Source organism: Lepidochelys kempii, chromosome 3 (genome assembly GCF_965140285.1).
Source record: "Lepidochelys kempii isolate rLepKem1 chromosome 3, rLepKem1.hap1, whole genome shotgun sequence".
NCBI classification, from domain to species: domain Eukaryota; kingdom Metazoa; phylum Chordata; order Testudines; family Cheloniidae; genus Lepidochelys; species Lepidochelys kempii.
In genome coordinates, this window is record NC_136382.1 from 151,037,655 (window position 1) to 151,060,728 (window position 23,074).

A 23,074-nucleotide genomic window follows, 5' to 3' on the forward strand; every position below is an offset into this window, starting at 1 on the left:
GCCAACATTGTCCTTTAGCTTCAATAGCTCTTCACTCTCCCTGGCTTTTACCACCCAATGTACTTATAGAGAGCAATAATATCCCCGCTCAGCCATCTTCCAAGCTCCTTTCATAAGAAAGGATCTCCATTCCCCTTAGTATTCTCATAACTTTTCTCTGCACCTGTTCCAGTTTGAATTCAACTTTCTTGAACATGGATGACCAGAATTGTACACAATATTCCAAATGAATTTTTACTAGTGCCTTGTACAATGGCATTAATACTTGAGATGCCTCATTGCATTAGCCTTTTTCATAGTCACAGCACAGAGGTGATTATAGTCATCCTGAGATCGACCCACCTACCCAGGTCTCTCTCCTCCTTTGTTGCTTCCAACTGATGAGTCCCCAGTGTGTAGCAGAAATACCTATCAGACCCTAAATGCCTGACCTTGCACCTCATACTATTGAATTTCATCCCGTTTATGTCACTCCAGATCATCAAATCCTCCTCTGCATTGACGATGCCCCCAACTAACTTGTATCATCAGCAAATTTCATTAGCACACTCCTACTTTTTGTGTCCAGATCATTAATAAAAAATATTGAAAAGGATTGGTCCCTCAACATATCCTTGGGGAACTCCACTAGTAATCTCCCTCCAGTCTAATAACTGACCTTTCAGTACAACCCAATTACATTCTCCCCTTCAGTTTGTTCCTTATCCACCTTACAATTCTTATACTGATCTCTACCTTCCCTAATTCGCCTAATAATTTCCCATGTGGTACCTTGTAAAATGCTTTACTGAAGCCCAAGTATATTAGATCTACTGTACTCCCTTATCTAAAAAATCAGTTATTTTCTCAAATAACTGGCATGATCTACTTCCAGCAAATGCATGTTGCTTTATATCCCCTTTACCATTTATCTCCATGCTTTCCTTCACCATTTGTTCTAAAACCTTGCATATTACTGAGATCAGACTAACAGGTTTGTAATTGCCCAGATCACTTTTCCCCCCTTTCTTAAGTAGAGGTACTACATTTGCTTTTCTCCAGTTAAATGGTAATATCACCAAATAGACAGATTTATTACAGATCCTGGCTATCAGACTAGCAATCTCAGATTCCAGTTCTTTCAGTATTCTGGGATGGAAATTATCCAGGCCCCTGATCTGAGTTGCATTTAAAGCGCTTTAAGTTTTTCTTCCATCTCACTTGTGGTAATTTCCATTTCCATTAGCCATTCTGCTTTCATGCACATTTTTCGTTTTATCTTTATTGAAATCCGAGGCAAAGTATTTATTTAGTTTTGGGGCTATACCTAGATTATCTTTAATCTCCTTCCCAAACCTCACTGCATAGCTGCCCAACTTCATCCATCCTTATTCTTTTTTTTATCCAGCTTGACTCTTGGCAATTCTCATTTTATTCCTACCTTTTCTAACCTCCACAATGTAGCTTTATTTGCTGATTATCCCCTTCTTCTATTCCCAATAGACTCTCTAATTACTCCTAATAACCTTTTTAAGGTGGTTATTTATCCAGCTGGGTCTTGAGCCTTTCTCTACAAGTTTTTCCCCCTTGCTTGTGGTGCAAATTTCAGATAGTTTTGTATAGTTCATTTGAAGAAATTCCAAACCTCTTCTGCATTTAAGTTGTTGAGCTCTTTAGTCCAGTTGACTTCTTTAACTATTTCCCAAAGTGTCTGGTCTGCCCTTTTGAAGTAAAAACTCATAGTTGATGTTTTGATTATCCTTCCATTTAATTTAATCTAAATCAACTTGTGACCACTCGATCCAAGGTTATTTCCTACAACTAGCTCTTCTGTGATGTCTTCACTACTAACCAAAACCATGTCTAAAATCGCATCGCGTCTTGTTGATTTGGGGCAGTTTGATGAAGAAAACTGTCTGTCACATCCAGGAATAACTGGGCTCTACCAGTATTAGTAGCATTTATTCTCCAGTCTATGTCTGGGAAGTCAGTCTCCCATTTACACAATTCTCAATAGTATTTCTCTTTCTAATATTAGAGGTATCTATCCATATCTAAGTCTGACTCTGAGGGTCAAAAGCAGACTCCTACCACTATACTAATAGAACCTATTTTACAGTCTTTCCCCAAAGTGATTTTGACCCAGACTGACTGTTTTGGCCATTCTGTTACTTTGTATTTCTTTACAGTTTACTGCTTCATTGATTTGACGTGCTATTCCTCCACACACAGCTTTTACCTTTATTCCTCTCTCTCCTAAATAGCACATACCCATCAATACCTGTATTCTAGTCATGAGTGTAATTCCACCATGTTTTTGTAATCCCTATAATATCTGTTTTGAACAGACTTCTTGCATTCATGTGCAAGCGTGTCAGTTGTTTCCCTCTGACCTCATGGCAGCCTTGCACCACTGATGGCTTTTTGCCTATATGTATGGTTGTGTGGGTTGGCTTAGGTCCTATTTGCAAGAGAGGGAAGAAAACAGAGCAAATCAGAAGGGAAACATGCTTCTCTTTCTCACTAGGTTCTTCACCTCTCACTCTCTTACACACCATCAAGGGTATCAGAAGAGACATATTTTCTATCCAGTATGAGAACTGCAAATCGGCAGTACTTCCTAACTATCCTGAGGCTCTGAGGCATAAACTTTCACTTTGCATCATAGATATCATGGCATGATATGCTTGCCATGTGAATCCAGGTTGAGACTTGTTTGCCTGCAGCCTAGTGGTGCTCCAGTCCTAAAGCATGAGTGGGAAGACTCAGAGAAACATTATGATGCATCTTACGCTCTCTGATGTCTTCCCCTTCTGCTGATTTCAGTTCAGTTATCACTTTTGTTGGTAGCTTCTAATAAGCACTCAGTTGAAAAGAACATCTTTAAAAAGACAAGGAAAGGCTAGCTACAGTGATCACAGGCAACTGTGGAATAAACAAGGTCACCAGCCCATCTGTTGGTGCTGTCTGTGTTTCCTGGAACATGTGCGGCTGGCTGTGTGTGTGTGTGTGTCTGTCCCTCTGTAGAGGCAAATTAACTTGGGATCACTTGATAAGCTCTAAGATGCTTTGCATTAATATCTAGAAACCCTGATTTCCAGCATTAAGGAGTTAGCACCACCACCACCACCCCGCCAGTTCTGCTCTTGGAATAGAAATGATAAACATATCACTATCTGTGGCAAAAACTGCCTTGGGCCATTTCTCCTGGAGTTTTAAAAATTATATTAATTTGGATAAAAAGCTTTACCATAATGTGACTCATCTCTCTTCTCAGGGCGAGGTGGATGTGGGGAGGGGTGACAAGATTCCCAGCAAAAGCATGTTGAATGCAAAAGTTTTACCTTTATCCCTAGCACTTACTCAGAGTCCCTGCCATTTATAAAGTTTGGGGAAACAGGAGATTAGTTTGGCTCATTCATTTCCAAAGGTCAATTTTTTGGTGAATTATTGTGATTTGTGGGCTTGTTGGGTTTATTTTTCTTCTTTCTGTAAAATGTCATTAAAAGTGAATGTTGCTGGATTTGTGCAATGAAAGCAGACATTACCAGCACAAAGCAATTCCTACAGAAGAGAGGGGAAAAAGGTAATTATAGTTTGTGCAAGGATGGAACTGTCTGGAAGGAGACAATAAAAAATGTCAGCAGAAGAGAATATTTTTTTTAAAATTTAAAGTGACAGTGCGCACAAATTGCATTGGGAGCTTCATTAAGCTGGACTGTAACACAATTTTATTTATTTCCATTGTTGGCTGCTCTTTTAGAGCAGTCTGATGGAGAGTATCGGGAATAAACTGGATCACAATGGCATCTATAGAGCAAGAGTTTCTCAAGTACTCTGTACAAGTCTCTAGAATGTTTGCTTTGTATCTTAGCTATTTCTTCTATTTTTACATTTGTCTTATCTGGTCCATTTTCCTTCACTTGAAAAACCAGCAGATTATGCCTATTTTAGGATTCCCCTAATGTTTAGCTGCTTTAATGCCAATAATATCTTTTAAAACAAATTAAGTCCTCTTTCCCTTTGTAAGGGGGAGAGTTGCATAAACACTCTGCTTTGGGGATTACTGTTACCTTGCTATGAATGATGTCTAACGATCTTAAACAGTACAGCAGCGTTCTGTATCCGCAGTAGGAAGTAATCTCTTCTCTGCTGATTATCTGCCCTGACATGCACTATACTGGATAACAGGCCAGTCATTTCCAACCCTGTAGAGTAAGTTTAATTCTTTCTTAGCCATGTAAAGCCCAGGGATGGAGGAGAATGTAAAACAGATCTGTTTTATTCATGGAACACCTGCAGCTTCTCTGCCCTGCCATAGGCTTGATGAAATAAAATGTATTAAGATACTTTAATATATCTCTCTGTTACAAATTCTGTCTTGGGCAGTGGGTCAGTAGACACAATGTAATCCAGGTATTTTTGCTGATGGAGTATGAACTGCTAATGCTTTCCAACAAACCACTGACTGTAACCACCTCCTGTTACAGACATGTACTTAAAAATGAGCTCTCTGGCCTCCTAGCTGTCCTGAGCTTCTAGGAGTTTCATTCCAGAATGAATCTATATTTTATATGTTTAGAGTTCGAGATTATATATATATATATACATTTATATATATATTTACATTATCATTCAGCCATGACATTTGTCTCTGGGGATAGGAATTTTCATGTTTGTTCAAAAAATTTGCTAGAGCAAAGCTGTTGTGCAAGCTGATTATTGTAGAGGAAGATGTGATCTCTAAATTAGCTAGGACCAGTCCTGTGCCAATTTGGAAATCAGTACAGTGAATACAACTGGGAGCCAGTTTAGGGAGTGGCAGTTGGAATTGTGTGTCTCTGGTAACTTGGTACCAGGCATGATTCATTTTGAAAAAGCTGTAGTTACCTCAGGGCATTTGCCTGCATTCCTCGTTAAAGAGAATTAATAAATTCCAAGGCCAGAAGAGACCATTGTGATAATCTAATCCAATCTTCTGTATAACACAGGCCATAGAACTTCCTCGAAATAATTCCTAAATCCTATCTTTTAGAAAAACATCCCATCTTGATTTAAAAATTGTCTGTAGTGGAGAATCCACCATGACTCTTGGTAAGTTGTTACAATGGTTAATTACTATCACTGTTAAAACTTGATATCTTAGTTCCTCCAGTCTGAATCTTTCTAGTTTCATCTTCCAGCTATTGGAGCATGTTCAATCTTTCTCTACTAGATTGAAGAGTCCTTTATTAAATATTTGTTCCCCAGGTAGGTATTTATAGACTCTAATCAAGTCACCCCTTAACCTGCTCTTCGTTAAGCTAAACAGATGGAGCTCCTTGAGTCTATCACTATAAAGCTTCCCCCAAAAACTGCGGTAGTCAAGCCTGAAGGCATGAAAACATGGATCACAATGGCCAGATCAGTATCTGGTGTGATTGGGGTCCAACAGTTTGAGTACAGATACCTTCAATGGTGGGTGTTGTAATGAGGGTGAGTTCTTCCAAGTACTACTTCTTCCCACCAACATCATCTCAGTCTTGTTAGGGTTCATCTTCAGTCAGCTGTTCTTTATCAGGCACTAATTTTAGCCAAACAAAACTTGGAGGAGATGATGGTAGCATCTGGTAAAGGAGGTATAAAGCTGGGTGTTTTCTATTAGCATAGAACATAAGAACAGCCATACTGGGTCAGACCAGAGGTCCATCTAGCCCAGTATCCTGTCTACTGACAATGGCCAATGCCAGGTGCCCCATAGGGAATGAACAGAACAGGTAATCATCAAGTGATCCATCTCGTCGCCCATTCCTAGCTTCTGGCAAACAGAGGCTAGGGACACCATCCCTGTCCATCCTGGCTAATAGCCACTGATGGACCTATCCTCCATTAATGTATCTAGTTCTTTTTTGAACCCTGTTAGTCTTGGCCTTCACAACATCCTCTGGCAAGGAGTTCCACAGGTTGACTGTGCGTTGTATGAAAAAATACTTCCTTTTGTTTTAAACGTGCTGCCTATTAATTTCATTTGGTGACCCCTAGTTCTTGTGTTATAAGAAACTAACACGTCCTTATTTACTTTTTCCAAACCAGTCTTGATTTTATAGACCTCTATCATATCCCCACCTTAGTCATCTCTTTTCCAAGCTGAAAATTCCCAGTCTTACTAATCATTCCTCATTTTGAAGCCGTTCCATACCCCTAATCATTTTTGTTGCCCTTTTCTGAACTTTTTCTAATTCTAATATATCTTTTTTTGAGATGGAGAGACCACATCTGTGTGCAGTATTCAAGGTGTGGGCATACCATAAATTTATATAGAGGCAATATGATATTTTCTGTCTTATCTATCCCTTTCTTAATGATTCCCAACATTCTGTTAGGTTTTTTTTGACTGCCGCTGCACATTGAGTGGATGTTTTCAGAGAACTATCCACAATGACTCCAAGATCTTTCTTGCGTGGTAACAGCTAATTTAGACCCCATCATTTTATATGTACATTGGAAAATATAATCCCAACTATACATGCATTTATCAACATTGAATTTCATCTGCCATTTTGTTGCCTAGTCACCTAGTTTTGTGAGATCCTTTTGTAGCTCTTTGCAGTCTGCTTGGGAATTAACTCTCTTGTATCATCTGCAAATTTTGCCACCGTACTGTTTACCCCTTTTTCCAGATCAGTTATGAATATGTTGAATAGGACTGGTCCCAGTACAGATCCCTGGGGGGGGATACCACTATTTACTGCTCTCCATTCTAAAAACTGACCATTTATTTCTACCCTTTTTTCCCTGTCTTTTAACCAGTTACCAATCCATGAGAGGACCTTCCCTCTATCCCATGACAGTTTACTTTGCTTCAGAGCCTTTGGTGAGGGACCTTTGTCAAAGCCTTTCTGAAAAGCTAAGTACACTATATCCATTGGATCTCCCGTGTCCACATGCTTGTTGACCCCCTCAAAGGATTCTAGTGGATTGATGAGGCATGATTTCTCCTTACAAAAACCATTTTGACTCTTCCCCAACAAATCATTTTCATCTATGTGTCTGATAATTTTGTTGTTTACTATAGTTTCACACAGTTTGCCCGGTACTGAAGTCAGGCTTACCAGCCTGTAATTGCCAGGATCACCTCTGGAGCCTTTTTTAAAAATTGACGTCACATTAGTTATCCTCTAGTCATTTGGTACAGAAGCTGATTTAAACAATAGGTTACAAACCACAGTTAGTAGTTCTGCATTTTCACATGCGAGTTCCTTCAGAAATCTTGGGTGAATACCATCTGGTCTTGGTGACTTCTTATTGTTTATCGGTTTGTTCCAAAACCTTCTCTAATGACACCTGAATCTGCAACCATTCCTCAGATTTGTCACCTAAAAAGAATGGCTTAGGTTTGGGAATTTCCCTCACAACCTCTGCCTTGAAGCCCATCTTGTCTCACTAGCACTCAATGGCTCCATATAGGTATGGAATGGTACAGGGGAGAAAACTAAAACTTGAAGGCCCTTGTGTTGGAGATATAACTGTCCATAATGACACTCTAGCCGGGGTTCTCAAACTTCATTGCACCGTGACTCCCTTCTGACAAAAAAAATTACTTCATGACCCCCAGAGGGGGGACTGAAGCCTAAGCCCACCTGAACCCCACTGCCCTGGGTGGGGAGGCCAAAGCCTGAGCCCCACCGCTCTGGACAAGGGGGCCAAAGCTGAAGCTCAAGGGTTTTAGCCCCGGGCAGGGGGCCTGCAACCTAAGCCCCACCACCCAGGGCTGAAACCCTCAGGATTTGGATTTGGCCCTGGGCAGTGGGGCTCGGGCTTCAGTCCCGGGCCACAGCAAATCTAAGCCAGTCCTGGCGACCCCATTCAAAGCGGTTCGCAACCCACTTTGGGGTCCCGACCCACAGTTTAAGAACCACTGTTCTATAGGTTCAGCCACAGGTTATGCTCATATGGTTCCAAATGCTCCTTTCTAGCAGAACTCAGAGAGTGACGATGGGTAACTACTTCTCTTCTTTGAAGGCCCTCACCTATGGGATCTTGCAGGTGTCCAGATTATCCCCTATTCTCTTCAATATTTACCTGAGACCATATGAAGGAAGAGTGAGAATTCATGGGCTCCAATGCCAATAGTATACTGACACCCAACTATACATCTCAGCCCAGGTCTACACTACAAACTTTTGTTGGTCTACCTATATCAGGGGTGTAATGAGGTGTGATCTCTGACTGACATAGCTGTGCTGGCAGAAGTGCCTAACATGGATGTAGTTATATGAGCAAAACTGCAGTTTTGCCAGTATAGATTATTTCGCCAGGAAGGGATGGTTTTATTATACAGGTACAAAGCACAGTTTTGCTGGCATACACTCTAGGATCACTTTCCTGGTATAGTATCCTGGTATAACTATACCAGCAAAGTGCTCCTAGCATAGACGTGACCTCGTTCTCCTATGATACTACCACTACTAAGATTTAACAATTTCTACAAGTTCTCAGTTCCCGGATGAAACAGCAGCTAGCTCAAACACAACCCAGGCAACACAGAAACGATGCTGGTCAGCAGAGGGAAAAGCTTTGAAGAACTAGCTGAGACTCCATCTTCCTGCATCTACCTTTCTATTGAAAGCATACCGTGTACATTCATCGAAGTGGTGCAACGCCCCACAGTACTGTTTGACTATCACATAGCTTGGATAATCAGGTACCATCTGACTCAAACTTCTTTTTACCTCCAGCTTGCTAGGAAACTCTGCCCCTTCCTGCCAGGAGAGGACCTGGCTCAGTCATCCATGCATTAGTCACCTGAAGGCTTGACAACTATAATTCACTATATCTGAAGCTGAATGTGAACACTGTAGAAAGGCCCCAGACAGTACAAAATTCAGCTGCCTGCCTCCTGCATAGTTTTGGTTCATGTGAGTACTTACAGCCCATCCTCTGGACCTGGCACTGGCTCCCAGTCTATTTTTTATGCAATTTAAAGCCTTGGTCCTTATCTTCAAAGAAAATCAGTGGATCAGATCTCAGCTTCACCTAAGAACTGCCAAGAAAGTTGTGCTCCTCTGTAATAACACAGATCACAAAACTCACCACATACTATGTGAGAGCTTGGGGATAAAGCTTCTCAATTGAGGGGCTCCTACTGTGAACCAATTTCCAGCGATTAGATGAATTCAGGGTCTGTCCTACTTTTAGAAAGTGCTTCAAAACCTTCTTTGATAAAGCTTTTCCAGAATATCCCTTCCCCCACCTCTACCCCCAAAAAACAAAGCTAAAAACTCCCAAAAAGCAGTTACTACCCCCAGCCAGCCACAAACACGTCGTCACTCAAAGCAGTTTTCTATAATCCAAAAAGAGAAGAGCCAGGAAATACATAAGTCAAATAGAGACTTTGCTATTGACCCTTTTTTTTTTTTTTACGAGGAGGAAGTTCAATATTATGTTGATGAGCAGCAGTACAAAACCCTAAGATAAAAAAGAACTGAGACATCTCAGGGCAGTTAGATTCATGCCTGCCAGCCTCTTGGAGAGTGTACTGGAATCTGGTGGCTTATAGTATCAAATGCCCCAGAGAAGTCCCGAAGGATGAAGATGAATGTTTTTCCATTTTAAATGGACAGGAGGCCATCCCCCACCAGAGCAGCAAGTGCTGTCTATGCTGTGCTCTGGATTGGGAGGAGTCCAGAAAGTGCAAAAGAAAGGTGGTACTGGAGACACATTTTTGGCTGTCTTCTATACTAGTTTGATGGGGGAAGGATGGGATAACCAGATGACACTACATTTTACATGGTAAAGCTCGCTTCCTTCCTCCCTCTGACCCACCCCCCGATAGGAGAGGGGAAGAAAAGTTGTGAAGGGTGGTCAATTGTTGTGGGAAGGGAAAAGGTGCCTTCAAAAGTTTACTTTATTAGTTTTAGGGATTACGTGGGACGGAATTGCTGCAGTTTAGCTGTAATGGAGTGTGGTTTTGAGTTAAGTCAAGCGCACCTAGAGTGGCTGAACAATAACTCTTATTCTGTATAAATCTCATTGTGGATAAGAGGGGGAAGAGGTTAAAGAAGGAGTTGGTCTAACGTTTAAGTGTCACGTTTTCAAGAGCTCAGGACCTAGCAGTTCCCATTCATCTCTAGGAACCTAAATGGGAGTGGAGCTGTCTCAAAATCTGGCCCCCGTTGTAAGTGCTGAATATACTTGAAAATCCATTCCTGTATGCTTTAGCAAAGATTGCGTGTGTGACTAAACTTCAGTGCTTCACACTAGAGCAACTCTTGATTTGCAAACTTTTTCTGTGTACTTATGATCTGGACATGCATACAAATGTACTGTCTGCCGATATAAATAGGTCTGTAATTTTGGTCCTTCAAAAGTATTGGTCTTTTTACATTTTGCAGATATTTTAACCTCTGTTTCTACATTTTATGCTTGCACATAATCTTTATATAGAATTCTATGTAAACACACACACATGCACTACTAGAAAATACTGCATTTTGGCATGTAATTCTTGCAGTACCTTCATCTCTAAGGCATCTAGGTATTTTTAGGTTCTGCTTGAACGTCTGTTGATTAGAATTTCAAATCAGCAGGAAAGTAAAATTTCTTGCAAGAGAGGTGAAAGAAGCCAGAACATATGGAGCAGAATTCTGCACAGGAATAAGTCTGTGGCTTTATTAGACCACTTTTGAAGAGGCTCCAAATAGAATATTTGTGAGGAAAAAAGTGTGTTATTAATTAAAATTCAGAAGTGGCATGAGCTGCAAATTCTGGTGGCTTTGAATTTGTGCCTTTTCATTCAGGAATAAAGCTGACAAACGACAGCAGTAGTGTGAAGCTAGGACTGAATTTAAAATGTCAAGCACTCTGACTTTGGCTGTGAATCTTGGCATCGCTTCCATTTACCTATCCAGGGAAGCTTCCCCTTCAAAGGCTGTAGGAGGGTTGATGTTGCATACATATTTTGGGCGGGGAGAGTCAACTTTCAGAATGGTTTGTGCATATGGCCACAATCACCGTGCATAACTTTGAAAACTAACAGGTTGCTGTTAGAACCGGTATTTCAGGAGAGAATGGCTCACTTTCGCTTTGACTAGTGAATCAAGTCTGAACATTACTAATGTTTTCAAATTTATGACCCAGAAAATATTGTTACAGTTTTTATAGCATTTTACAGTCAGGTATTTTGTCAGCTTAAGCTAATGAGGTTTTTGCAGTTCTGTGAATTGAGGTGTTTGGAAATACTAAAATAAAACCCCACTAAAGTGGAATTTGGGGTTTTGTCTTAACTTCGGTGGATGAGTCTACAACTCAGCACATTTGCTATGAAAACTTCAGGGTAAGTCTGAACATTTCTGATTTCTACAAAAACTAAAGCTTAAAAGTGCTGAAAGTTGAGCAGTTATTCCAGGGTAGTTAGGTCAATGTGCAATTGCTTTTTTGCTAATCTTAATCTTTGAGATGGGGCATTGTCTTCAATATCTTTAAATCACCATGCAAATTACGGCACTACATAAATATTTAATAAGAATAATCTTTGTTGACACTTGTACTTGAGCAATTTTTCTTTCTCTTGCTAGCTTCTCAAGACATGCTCATATCCCAAAAAAAAAGGGTCTTGTCATGACAGGTTTTTGGATTCTTAAACACAGGGATTGGCATTTGGAAATGTTTTCTCCCTTTCTGTTTAACATGCTAGTTAGTCACTGAAATCCTCATATAGATATTTATCAGGAATATCCTTGAACTTCTCCAGTGGACTCTACTACTGGAAGATTGAGGTCTACAGATCTGCCAAAAACCTGTAAGAGAATACCCAGTCCTTCTTGCTGTAGCTTTCAGTTGCTGGCTTGCAATGAGGGTAAAACTGTTGGCTTGCAGTAACACCTACAACACCTACTCTGCAAAAAGGGGCATGTTCCAGGACCATATTTCCTTCCATTTAGTTATCGTGACAAGAAAAGGAACTGAACTGAATTGATGCCATTTGAGGGAATTAAGAACCCTCCAAAACTCCATCCTGACTTTTTCCTAATGAATTACTATGCAATGTATTTTAATTGTTTCTAATGCTTCATGTATTACTTTGCTGGTATTTTAGCAGCTAGCTGCTTTCAAAACTCAGAAGTCAAAACGTCAAGAAGAATTAAATGTAGGTTTTTTTAGCACTTTGGTGGAAGCTCTCAATAGTTATTGTTCCATATTCCTGTCTAGTGATGTGAACAGCTTCTTACCTAACAGGGACTCAGCAGCATTTCACTTTCACACAGAGTAAGAACAGAAGTCTGATGTGCTCTCCCATCTTAGGTACATAGAGCTGCTTTAGTGACCTCCAGCTGAAATGTGCTTTCTCCAGCAGAGTCCTCAGGAAGAATGAAAAATGAAGGGCAGACTTCACAGCTGTTCTTTGCTGTCTTATAGACTTTCTTTGAATGATGCTTCCACCATTTTCAAGATCACTTGAAATGGCATGAGTACTCTAGAGAGAGATGTTACACCAGGTGCAGTCCTAGCTCTCAGGGTCCCATTGAAGTTCTAATTAATGTAGCAGAAGCCTCGTTTTGATGAATTCCAGAGAATAGCTCCTTACTGCACTTATAAGATCCCATAAGTAGGGCCCTACCAAATTCATGGCCATGAAAAACGCGTCACGCACCATGGAATCTGGTCTGCCCCCGCGAAATCTTGTCTGTTGTGATTTTTACTTCATACTATACAGATTTCACAGAAGAGACCAGCATTTCTCAAATTGGGGGTCTTGACCCAAAAGGGAGTTGCAGAGGATCGTGGTGCTGCCTTCAGAGCAGGGGGGCCAGAGAGCGGCCGCTATTGGCCAGGTGCCAAGCTCTGAAAGTAGCACCCTGCCAGCAGCAGCACATAAGTAAGGTATGGTATTGTATTGCCACCCTTACTTCTGTGCTGTGGCTCTACCTTCAGAGCGGGGCTCCTGGCCAGCAGCCACAACTCTCCAGGTGCCCAGCTCTGAAGGCAGTGCCACCGCCCGCAGCAGCGCAGAAGTAAGGGGAGCAGTACCGCAACCCCTCCTACAATAACCTTGTGACCTTCCCACAACTCATTTTTGGGTCAGGACCCCTACAATTACACCACTGTGAAATTTCAGATTTAAATAGCTGAAATCATGAAATTTATTATTTTTTTTAAATCCTATGACCATGAAAGTGTCCAAAACGGACCATGAATTTGGTAGGGCCCTACCTATAAGGTATTAATGCCTCAGTACATCTTTCCACAATGCTGCATTAGATGAATGTAGTGTAGAGAGCACAGTACATAGCCTATTCCTGACATGAAGTGTAGCACATTGAGATCTGCCACCCGGAGCTGAAATTGTTCGTTTTGCTGTATTTTTGCTATGACTCTGCTTTTGCTAAACTAGCCTTAGCTGACAGATATTTTTCCCCTGCAAGAAGTTTTTTGCTTGTTAAAGTGGACTAGCAAAGGTACTTCTGCATTTCTGTACTATCCTTTAGGAGAGACAACCCATATCCAGTATCTTTCAGTAATGAACTTAACAGTAAATATACCACAAGAGCTCATTAATCTAACTCTGCTTTCTAACCAAGAGGGAGCTCCTGTTTCTCAGGAAACGGTTTCATCTCTAAATCTGAACTGGTTTTAAGGATAAGAGTAGAGATAAACATATTGGCCTTCTCTCCTAGTGCAATAAATTAATAATGTAATTGCTGTCAAAGTTGATGAGCCTGGGACTGGAATGGGCACTCCCACACACAACCGACTACGTAGTGCCCACCCTGATTCCCAAGGCTAGTGAAGCAGGGAGAGAATACAGAAGCAATAATACAACTGTGAACTAGTGAAAAATTCTTCAGAACTATGTTGTTATACAACCTAGCTTCGATAGGCTGATGCATGGCTCATTTAAGTTCTTAGGGACTTTCGATAATGTTATCCTTTACCTATCTAAAAAGCCCAATGCATAATGTAAAAGAAAAGCTAATAATATAAAAACTTGTCTGAAGTAAAATGTTAAAAATCCTGTATTGGATATTGGTTTTTTAATGATGGGATTTTTTTTTTATGAATTCAGTTGTAGGCATTATCACTATTCTGTTTGAACAGTCTGTAAATTTTCCATATGGGTTTTTAAGGCATTGTTCTCACTTGCACATATTTATAAAAAGCAAAAGCCCCGGCAATAAGAGACAGCTGAAAATAGTTTAGATCATTCACTGGCCCACTAGAATAGTGAGACTCTAAATTAACAGAATCCACCCAAGAAAAGCATCTGGATACCTTTTGTGGACAGATTGATGAATTTCTGTTCAGTGTGCAGTTGTAGTTTTTTTAAAAAAACATGTTAGGAGACATGAGGATTGAATGGAAGAATAATAGAGAAAATATTGATGGAATATCTTTATGTAGGATACTGTGTAAATTACTGCTCACCTCGTCTAAGAAAGGATGTTGCAGCATTAGCAGGGTCTCAGAAAAGGGTGGTGAGAATGATTGGGGCTTAGAAAAACTGATATGTGGAGCATGAAAATAATGGGATTGTTTACCTTAGAAGGAGACAAAATAAGATAGGACATGATAGTTACATAAAACAATGGTCTAGAGCAGTGGTCTCCAAACTTTTTGGATCGCGCATCCCCCAGGGCCAGCTCTAGGGAAGCGGGAAAAAAAAAAAAGAGTGGCTGCTGGCGTGCGGCCAAAGATGGGGCAGGGAGAGCTGAGCAGCCGCCAGCGTGCCACTGAGGAATCAAAGGTCCATGAGCGCAGCCGCCAAAGTGACGGGGGCGTTCTGGCGGTGCTCCTCCTGCTGTGCACCTCACTTTGGAGACCACTGGTCTAGAGAAGATAGAGTGAAAGCTTCTGTTCTCCCTGCTTCATATCACAAGAACAAGGAGACAGTCAATGAAGCTGAAATGTGACAAATTCAAAACTGATAAAAGGAAATACATTTTCACACAATGCATAATTAGACTCTGGAACTCACTGCCACAGAATGTCATTGAAACCAAGAGTTTTAGCAAGATTCAAAGAAGGATTGGACATTTATATGGATAGCAAGAATATCCAGACTTGTTAGCTAATGATGATATAAAAAGAAGTGGAAAGGATATGAAACCTCGTATTGCAGGGTTTAAGGCAATTTCTAACAGGGATTAGGATGAAACTGTCATGGTGGGCAGATTATACCATATCTGTTAATGCATGGTTTCTTGCACTTTCCTGTAAAACATCTGATGCTTGCCACTTTCAGAGACAGGATACTGGACTAGATGGACCTCAGGTCTGATGCAATATGGCAGTTGCTATATTCCTATGCCATCCAATTGGTATTGGTTCAGCAGGCTGATGTCCTATTTTCAACAAATGGAGAAAGGAAATGCCAATCTCAGTTGGAGATGTTCCCTACCCCAGAATGTACACAAGAGAATCAGGCAAGTAGCCTGTTAAGTTGATACCCAAGGGCATTCTTACTTAAACCATCTTTACCATCTGACCTTGGAAGTGCCTGGTACTTCCTGCATATGTCTGCTGTGGATCAGCAGTTGAGAATAAATGGGGAAAGGGATAAAGGTTTTATATCCTAATTTAGCTGAATCATTGTCTGTTTTGTTAAATAAGATACCTTAAGTAAAGGAAACTCCATTTTTGTTGCTGGTATCCCAAGAATACATGCTCTGCACAAGGTAAGGGTGTGAAATATAGCGATGTGAACTAATGTAAATGTAAAAAATGTAGCAGGTGTCATTGAAACTGCAAGCCAAAATAAATCCATTCTGTCTTCAAGTTAGTTTTGCAAAAATAATCCCTCATGAGATTTTTTTTTTTGTATCGGTTTTCTTAAGGATCTTACCAATGTAAAGGTAATCTATTGGTTCTTTCATTTCTATAGTGGTGTCTTGTAATATAGGTTTACAGCAGCGGTTCTCAAACTGTGGGTTGTGACACCATTTTAATGGGGTCGCCAGGGCTGGCTTAGACTTTCTGGGGTTGAATCCCGAGCCCCACCACCTGGGGCCAAAGCTCGAGCGCTTCAGCCCTGGGTGGCGGGGCTTCAGCTTTGGCCCCCCTTCCTGAAGTGGTGGGGCTTGGGCTTTGCCCCCACCCCAACCTGGGGCAGCATGGCTCATGTGGGCTCAGGCTTTGGTCCCCCCTTCTGGGGTCGTGTAGTAATCTTTGTTGTCAGAAGGGGGTCATGGTGCAATGAAGTTTGAGAACCCCTGTTTTAGAAGCTTGAAATAATTGTGGTTTTAATCCGTTCTGATTGCTTATGGAGAGGCACTAGCTAAGTGTTCTGTGGGAGGCAGAATGATGTCCTTTGAGCTATCATGCAGGAGGGATACTGTTGGCATACATTATATTGTACTACTTTTCAAATGCAGTGGATTATGCCATCCTGGTAGCTGTGTGCTGCTGTTCTGCCATACTGTATCAGCCTACTACTACTTACCATCATACAGCACTTTTCACTTGCAAAGGCCTTTAGAAACACTACTTACAATGTCCCTGTGAGGTAATTATTATCCTCATTTTACTGATAGGGAAATGGACGCAGAGAGGAGATTTGTTCAAAGTTACCAAGTATCTGTGTCAGAGACGGGATCTGAAGTCAAGACTTTTATACTCACTCTGATGTTCAGCCCACATCCCGAGATGAGAGTTCGGTTTCCAGTCTCTCCCTAGATTGAAAAAGACTAGGTGCTGAAGAGGCTTTATTCTTCCCCTTTGGGGGGAAAAAAGGCTGCCTTTTATCATTGAAGTGCAGGGCTCTGGATGCCTGAATGGTATTAAGTAGCTGGGAGAGGAAGGAAGGGAGAGAGAAGACTGACCCACAGTCAGAAGGATAATGGCATGACATAGCATCGTGAGGAAGGGAATCCTCTGGGTTCTGACAGAGAGTGAGGACACCCTCAAAAAGAGAATGGCATTCAGTACAAATAGACTGGGGAAATCTGGGTTCTTTTTCCAGCTCAGTCACAGGGTTGGTGGTGCTAACAGAGTCAACATTTTTAAAATAACTTCTGATTTTGAGTGCCATGGTATTTGGGTCCCCAAACTGTGACACCATGGACAGCATGCTCAGCACCCACAACTCCAAAAGAAGTCAAAGGAAGCTGAAGGTGTTCAATGCCTCTGAAAATCAGACCCTAGATATTTCCAGCTGGGCATCCAAAATCAGAGACTAATTTAGAAAATGTTGGTTTTACTCTGTCTCATCTGTAAAATAGGAAACTTCCTTCCTCACAGAGGGGTGGGTTGCAAGAATAAATTACTAATATATGACTCCAACTCAGATATGCCATAGAAAATTTCTGTAAATGTAGGTGTAAACTATGTTGTCTCCCATTGAATGTGTATGATACAAAACAGCGTGGAATTTAAAGTTGTTCATACCAATATTTGTGACAATATCATGAAAACAAATGAAAACGTGAAGTTTTCATTGATCTTGAAACCCCACTAATCCCCAGCATAATGCTGTTCTCCTGGGTGACATAGGATTCAGCCATTTCAAGGGAGTCCTTAACACAACACATTCTTTCCTTCTCCTTGGCAGGTTATGTGTTCTGTATGTTACATCGCCTGCCCGAACAACATGACTGCACGTTTGACCACATGGGACGTGGGCGCGAGGAAGCCATTATGAAAATGGTGAAACTGGACCGGAAAGTAGGGAGATCATGCCAGCGCATCGGCGAAGGGTGTTCCTGAGTGCGAGACTCTGCAACCAAATGCTGTTCTTAGTTCACTAATGTTAGCCTTATTTAGGACAAAGTCAGCCAGACACCTTGTACTGGGCAAGTTTCAGACTACAGCCAATCAGTTTCCTTTCTTTAGCCAACCGTCCTGGTACTGTAGTTTAGGGGTTGATGGTGGTTGAAATTGATTTCTGGCTGGTTACAAAGGTGCCTGCTAGCCAATGTATAAAATTAAAACATGAAGAAATATTTTTTGAGCATGGCTAGTGGATTTAAAACACAACAAAACAAAAAATCCAAAGGCTTCTGTTATTGCTGGAGTCAAACTCTAAAAGCCTTATGCTGGAAACCTTCCAGCTGCAGAGTTAAAATAAATAGCTGAGTAGAAGCTGGTGTAAAAGTTTGCTATGCACACAGCTTTCAGACAAACTGTGTTTAATGTGCAGCCTTTCACCTCTTCACTTCTAGTAAATCCTGAAGAGGTGAAACTCCACTAAAAGCAGCAGTGGTAGCTGCTAAGCCCGGAAGACCTGACTGGTCATCCGTGCCTTCATCACGTGTGGCTTTTGAGGTTAGGCAATGTCACCAGCATCAGGGATTCTGTTGGGGAGGGAACATCTTTCTGATTCTTCCCAGGAAGCCAAAAAGAGAGGAGGACAGAGATTCTTATGAAAAAAAAATTATATCTAACTTGCTGCAGAGATCCTATTTTTCTTCATTTAAATTATGGTGATCTCATTTTAAAGCTGGTTCCATCCTAGAGCAGTAAACAGTGTATATTCTCTACATGGCATCCATAGAATTTCTAAGCGTTGTTTGACCAGATTCCACGGTTGTTATGTATGCTGACCAGTGCTGCCATTCCCACCGGCCGAAACCTGATTGGCTCTTGTTTGCCTTTTGCTAAGTGCAGGTATCTGATAATTGATCAAATAAGGCTAATTCACAGCACAGTAGCCAAGGCTGGATTCTACAGACTGACTTTCTGTAGCTAGACATATATATTGGGGGGGGGGAAAGGACATATTGTAGCAAACAGAATTCAGTAACAGTATTGGGGAACAACCAGGAAAGCATCCCTCATCAGCTTGAGTTTTAACAAGATAATCAAATGGGCTATGTCAGCCTTGTTTCTATGCAGCTCGATGCTCTCATGAAAATCTCTGCCCGCATATATTGCAAAGCAAGTGAATGTGAAATGCGTTACATGGAATAGAAAACTTTGGATCTGTTGTTTAGACTTATGCGCGCTTTCACACTGAGCCACATAGAGCTGAACTGCACAGATCTTGTTAGTTTATAGCAGAAAAAAAAGAGAGAGAGAAAAAAAATCAGCATGTCTCCTGCTGCAGACAAAGTTTATGCAGGTCAAGAGGATTCATGCTGATTTGTTTCAGTAGTCCTATGTGGATATGGTTCCCTGACCCAAGTTAGTAAAGCATTAACAATCAGGTAGTTTAGTAGAAAAACTGGGATGGGGGGGAGGATTTTGTATAGTTTTGAAAAATTGGGCTTGTGTAAAACTTCCAAGGGGTGAAGTAGCATATTGTCACTCCAATAATGGTGTGTGGGGAAAGAGAGCTTAAATAAGTCCTCCTTTTTTCTGCATGTGTTAAAGGTAAATAATTTCATACATGCCAAATTAATTTTTAGTTTGGTAGCCAGATCAAACCATTTAATGAGACTTTTTTTAAAAATACACTCAGCATCAGACTGTATTAGTGTGATTTAATCATGAAGTAAATCAGAAATGTTCCATCATTTGTAAAATGCAAGCTATGTAAACCAAACTATTTTTTTATTATTCAAGGTTATGGAATCAGCAACAAAATTTCCAGCTGTATTTTCAGGAAATGGTCCCACTCCATCCTGGTGACAAGGCAATCTGAGGATATTTTTAACACTTGCCATGAAGAGTTTAAAAACCATGGATTTCAGCTGTTGCTGAGATACGCACTTTCTTTTCCTCTAAAATCATAGCATAGTCTTTGGTGGACATTCTGATTGACACACAAGACTCCTCCGCATTAATACTGATGATGCTGTTTATCCCTCCTACTCCTTTAACCCTGTTATAAATGCACAGTTGGTTTCAAGGTGGCTCTTAAGAGAACACTACTCAAAGTTCATGTGGATTATGGGCAATATTCACTTTAAAAAAAAAGTGGGGGGAGGGGTTGTTCCTTCTGCAGTATCTGTTCTGTGAAGTTTGTTAAACGTAAAGAAAGCTTAAGTTCTTGTATCTTTAAAGAAAATCTTATTTAACCCTTTTGTGTTCTAGATTTACTTACACATGTAGCCTAGTGCTCAGTTTTAGTTTAACATTGTGAAAATATTAAAAGACTCTTGTAACTTTATTCTTTTTCCTCCTGCTAAAAAAAAAAAAATTAAACCGATCAGACTAAAGTTTGAATTCCTCTCTGACTATTCCAGCAGGTCATGTTGATCTGCACTGTTTCTGCTGTTTATGAAATGTGAATGGGGGGGGGGACCTCAGCACTGGGCCAGTGATTTCAATTTGTGTTTAAAGTTGGTGGGAAGTGGGTAGTATTTTCTGCCAGTCATTGGAGCTAGCACTTCTGCAGAGTTCAAGTTTAGCAATTTCTTTTGTAAGCAACTCTAGTTTAACCTCACAAAACGTTATTTCCTAATATTGAGATTACAGTAGATTTGTCACTTTTATCAAACAAGTTTCTTTGCTCTTAAGTCCCATGCATATGGTACTGCGCACTGCTACAGTGGTATGAGAAGTAAAGAATGTCCTCTAAAGTAAATGTATTTTGACTGATTCTTCACCTGCAGTTGCTGAATGTAAAGTTCCATAGTTATGAGATGTTCAAAATTGGTAATTAGGAGCTAAACTATATAGATTAGATCTTACAATGCCAATAACAATGGAATGTGTTGAACAAGGAGACAAAGTCAAACTGGTACTATTTAAATTCAATTTGGAATTGAAATTATGCCTGAATCATGGGACATGTACCCCTATTTTTTCCTGAAATGAACACTGTACTTTCAAAGATAAAATTGTGTATTGTGGTTCTTGCACACCACTTCAGTAGTATAGCAAGGTTAGTCACACTTAGAGATATCCCAGCTGCTGTTGGTGTAGCTCCAAGGATTGAGCCAAGATTTCAGAAAAAGAGGGAGATCTCTCAGCTAGGATGAGCAGTCTTGAGCCCTAAGTCCAAAATCCTTTCTTGCTCTGTATCTGCAATTGTCTGACTTGCAACAATAAAGCTTTTTTAATTACAGAAAATGAATTTAGCGCTGGTGAAAGTGCTAGCATCATGCAAGTGTACACATGCAATTATAGTTCAGTCTGAAGGTGTAACAGTCCCCTGGTGCTGTATCCTCAGAGCCAGTCAAAAATTCAATTTTAATTTTTCTGATGACAAAATTGGGTGATTTTTTTCTTGTGAAAAGTTTGTCAGTTTTTTGACTAACTCCAATCCTCTGAACCCTATTTCGACGTTGTGCTGAAGTGAGTTGACTTTGTGGCACAAACTAAATTATGGAGAATGAGAACAATCATCTCTCTCTCTTTCATGTGAAAGATTTGTGCCTACCTCTCCAAGGGTGAAAGGTACATGCACTCAAACCCAGTTCTCTGCCTTGCAATGTTTATTTTTAATAATGGTCTCCCAAAAGGAAGAAAACGGGAATCTGTTATAAAATGCAAATTTTATAATGGATTCCAGATGCTCCATCAGCAAAATCATTAACAGTACCCAGACAGCATGGTCCTTGGTACATTATTAAATACATACAGCCATCAATCAATGCTCCTTTGTCACGGGGTATATTAACTGAAATTGCCACTCAGTACAGTAAAAAAAATGGAGAGAAGCTCAAACTAGAGCATCAGGAGGTCTGGGATAGAACAAATCTTTAGAGCAGTGGTTTTCAACCTTTTTTCATTTGTGGACCCCTAAAAATTTTTGAATGGAGGTGTGCACTCCCAGGAATCATAGAATAACAGAGTTGGAAGGGACCTCTGGAGGCCATCTAGTCCAACTCCCTGCCCAGAGCAGGACCAATCCCAACTTAATCATCCCAGCCAGGGCTTTGTCAAGCCTGACGTTAAAAACTTCTAAGGAAGGGGATTCTACCACCTCCCTAGGTAACGCATTCCAGTGTTTCACCACCCTCCTAGTGAAAAAGTTTTTCCTAATATCCAACCTAAACCTCCCCCACTGCAACTTGAGACCATTACTCCTTGTCCTGTCATCTGCTATCACTGAGAATAGTCTAGATCCATCCTCTTTGGATCCACCTTTCAGGTAGTTGAAAGCAGCTATCAAATCCCCCCTCATTCTTCTCTTCCGTAGACTAAACAATCCCAGTTCCCTCAGCCTCTCCTCATAACTCATGTGTTCCAGTCCCGTAATCATTTTTGTTGCCCTTTGCTGGACTTTCTCCACATCCTTCTTGTAGTATGGGGCCCAAAACTGGACACAGTACTCCAGATAAGGCCTCACCAATGTCGAATAGAGGGGAACGATCACGTCTATTTCCCTCGATCTGCTGGCAATGTCCCTACTTATACACCCCAAAATGCCATTGGCCTTCTTGGCAACAAGGGCACACTGTTGACTCATATCCAGCTTCTCGTCCACTGTAACCCCTAGGTCCTTCTCTGCAGAACTGCTGCCGAGCCATTCGGTCCCTAGTCTGTAGCGGTGCATTGGATTCTTCCGTCTTAAGTGCAGGATTCTGTACTTGTCCTTGTTGAACCTCATCAGATTTCTTTTGGCCCAATCCTCCAATTTGTCTAGGTCCCTCTGTAGCCTATCCCTACCCTCCAGCGTATCTACCACTCCTCCCAGTTTAGTGTCATCCGCTAACTTGCTGAGAGTGCAATCCACATCATCCTCCAGATCATTAATAAAGATATTGAACAGGACCGACCCTTGGGGCACTCCGCTAGATACTGGCTGCCAACTAGACATGGAGCCATTGATCACTACCCCTTGAGCCCGACAATCTAGCCAACTTTCTACCCACCTTGTAGTGCATCCATCCAGCCCATACTTCTTTAACTTGCTGGCAAGAATACTGTGGGAGACCGTGTCAAAAGCTTTGCTGAAGTCGAGGACTAACACGTCCACTGCTTTCCCTTCATCCACAGAACCAGTCATCTCATCATAGAAGGCAATTAGATTAGTCAGGCATGACTTTCCCTTGGTGAATCCATGCTGACTGTTCCTGATCACTTTCCTCTCCTCTAAGTGCTTCAGAATTGATTCCCTGAGGACATGCTCCATGATTTTTCCGGGGACTGAGGTGAGGCTGACTGGCCTGTAGTTCCCGGATCATCCTTCTTCCCTTTTTCCAGTCGTCCAGGACTTCCCCCAATCACCATGAGTTTTCAAAGATAATGGCCAATGGCTCTGCAATCACATCCGCCAATTCCTTTAGCACTC

At 41.1% G+C, this 23,074-nt stretch overlaps 1 protein-coding gene across 3 annotated transcripts in view; it reads left to right on the top strand.

The window, feature by feature from the left end:
* Positions 1-20,002, top strand: part of ZFAND3 (zinc finger AN1-type containing 3) — a 243,369-nt gene extending 223,367 nt beyond the window's left edge. For 2 of the 3 annotated variants that reach the window (XM_073338547.1, XM_073338550.2), the window contains exons 7-8: positions 17,504-17,616; positions 19,456-20,002. In XM_073338547.1, coding sequence (XP_073194648.1) covers positions 17,504-17,616; positions 19,456-19,521 — 179 coding nt within the window. In that variant the 3' untranslated portion in view covers positions 19,522-20,002. Of the gene's footprint in view, positions 1-17,503; positions 17,659-19,455 lie in introns of all 3 variants that reach the window. The other variant, XM_073338549.1, reaches the window with a different exon arrangement.
* The last annotated feature ends 3,072 nt before the right edge of the window (positions 20,003-23,074 follow it).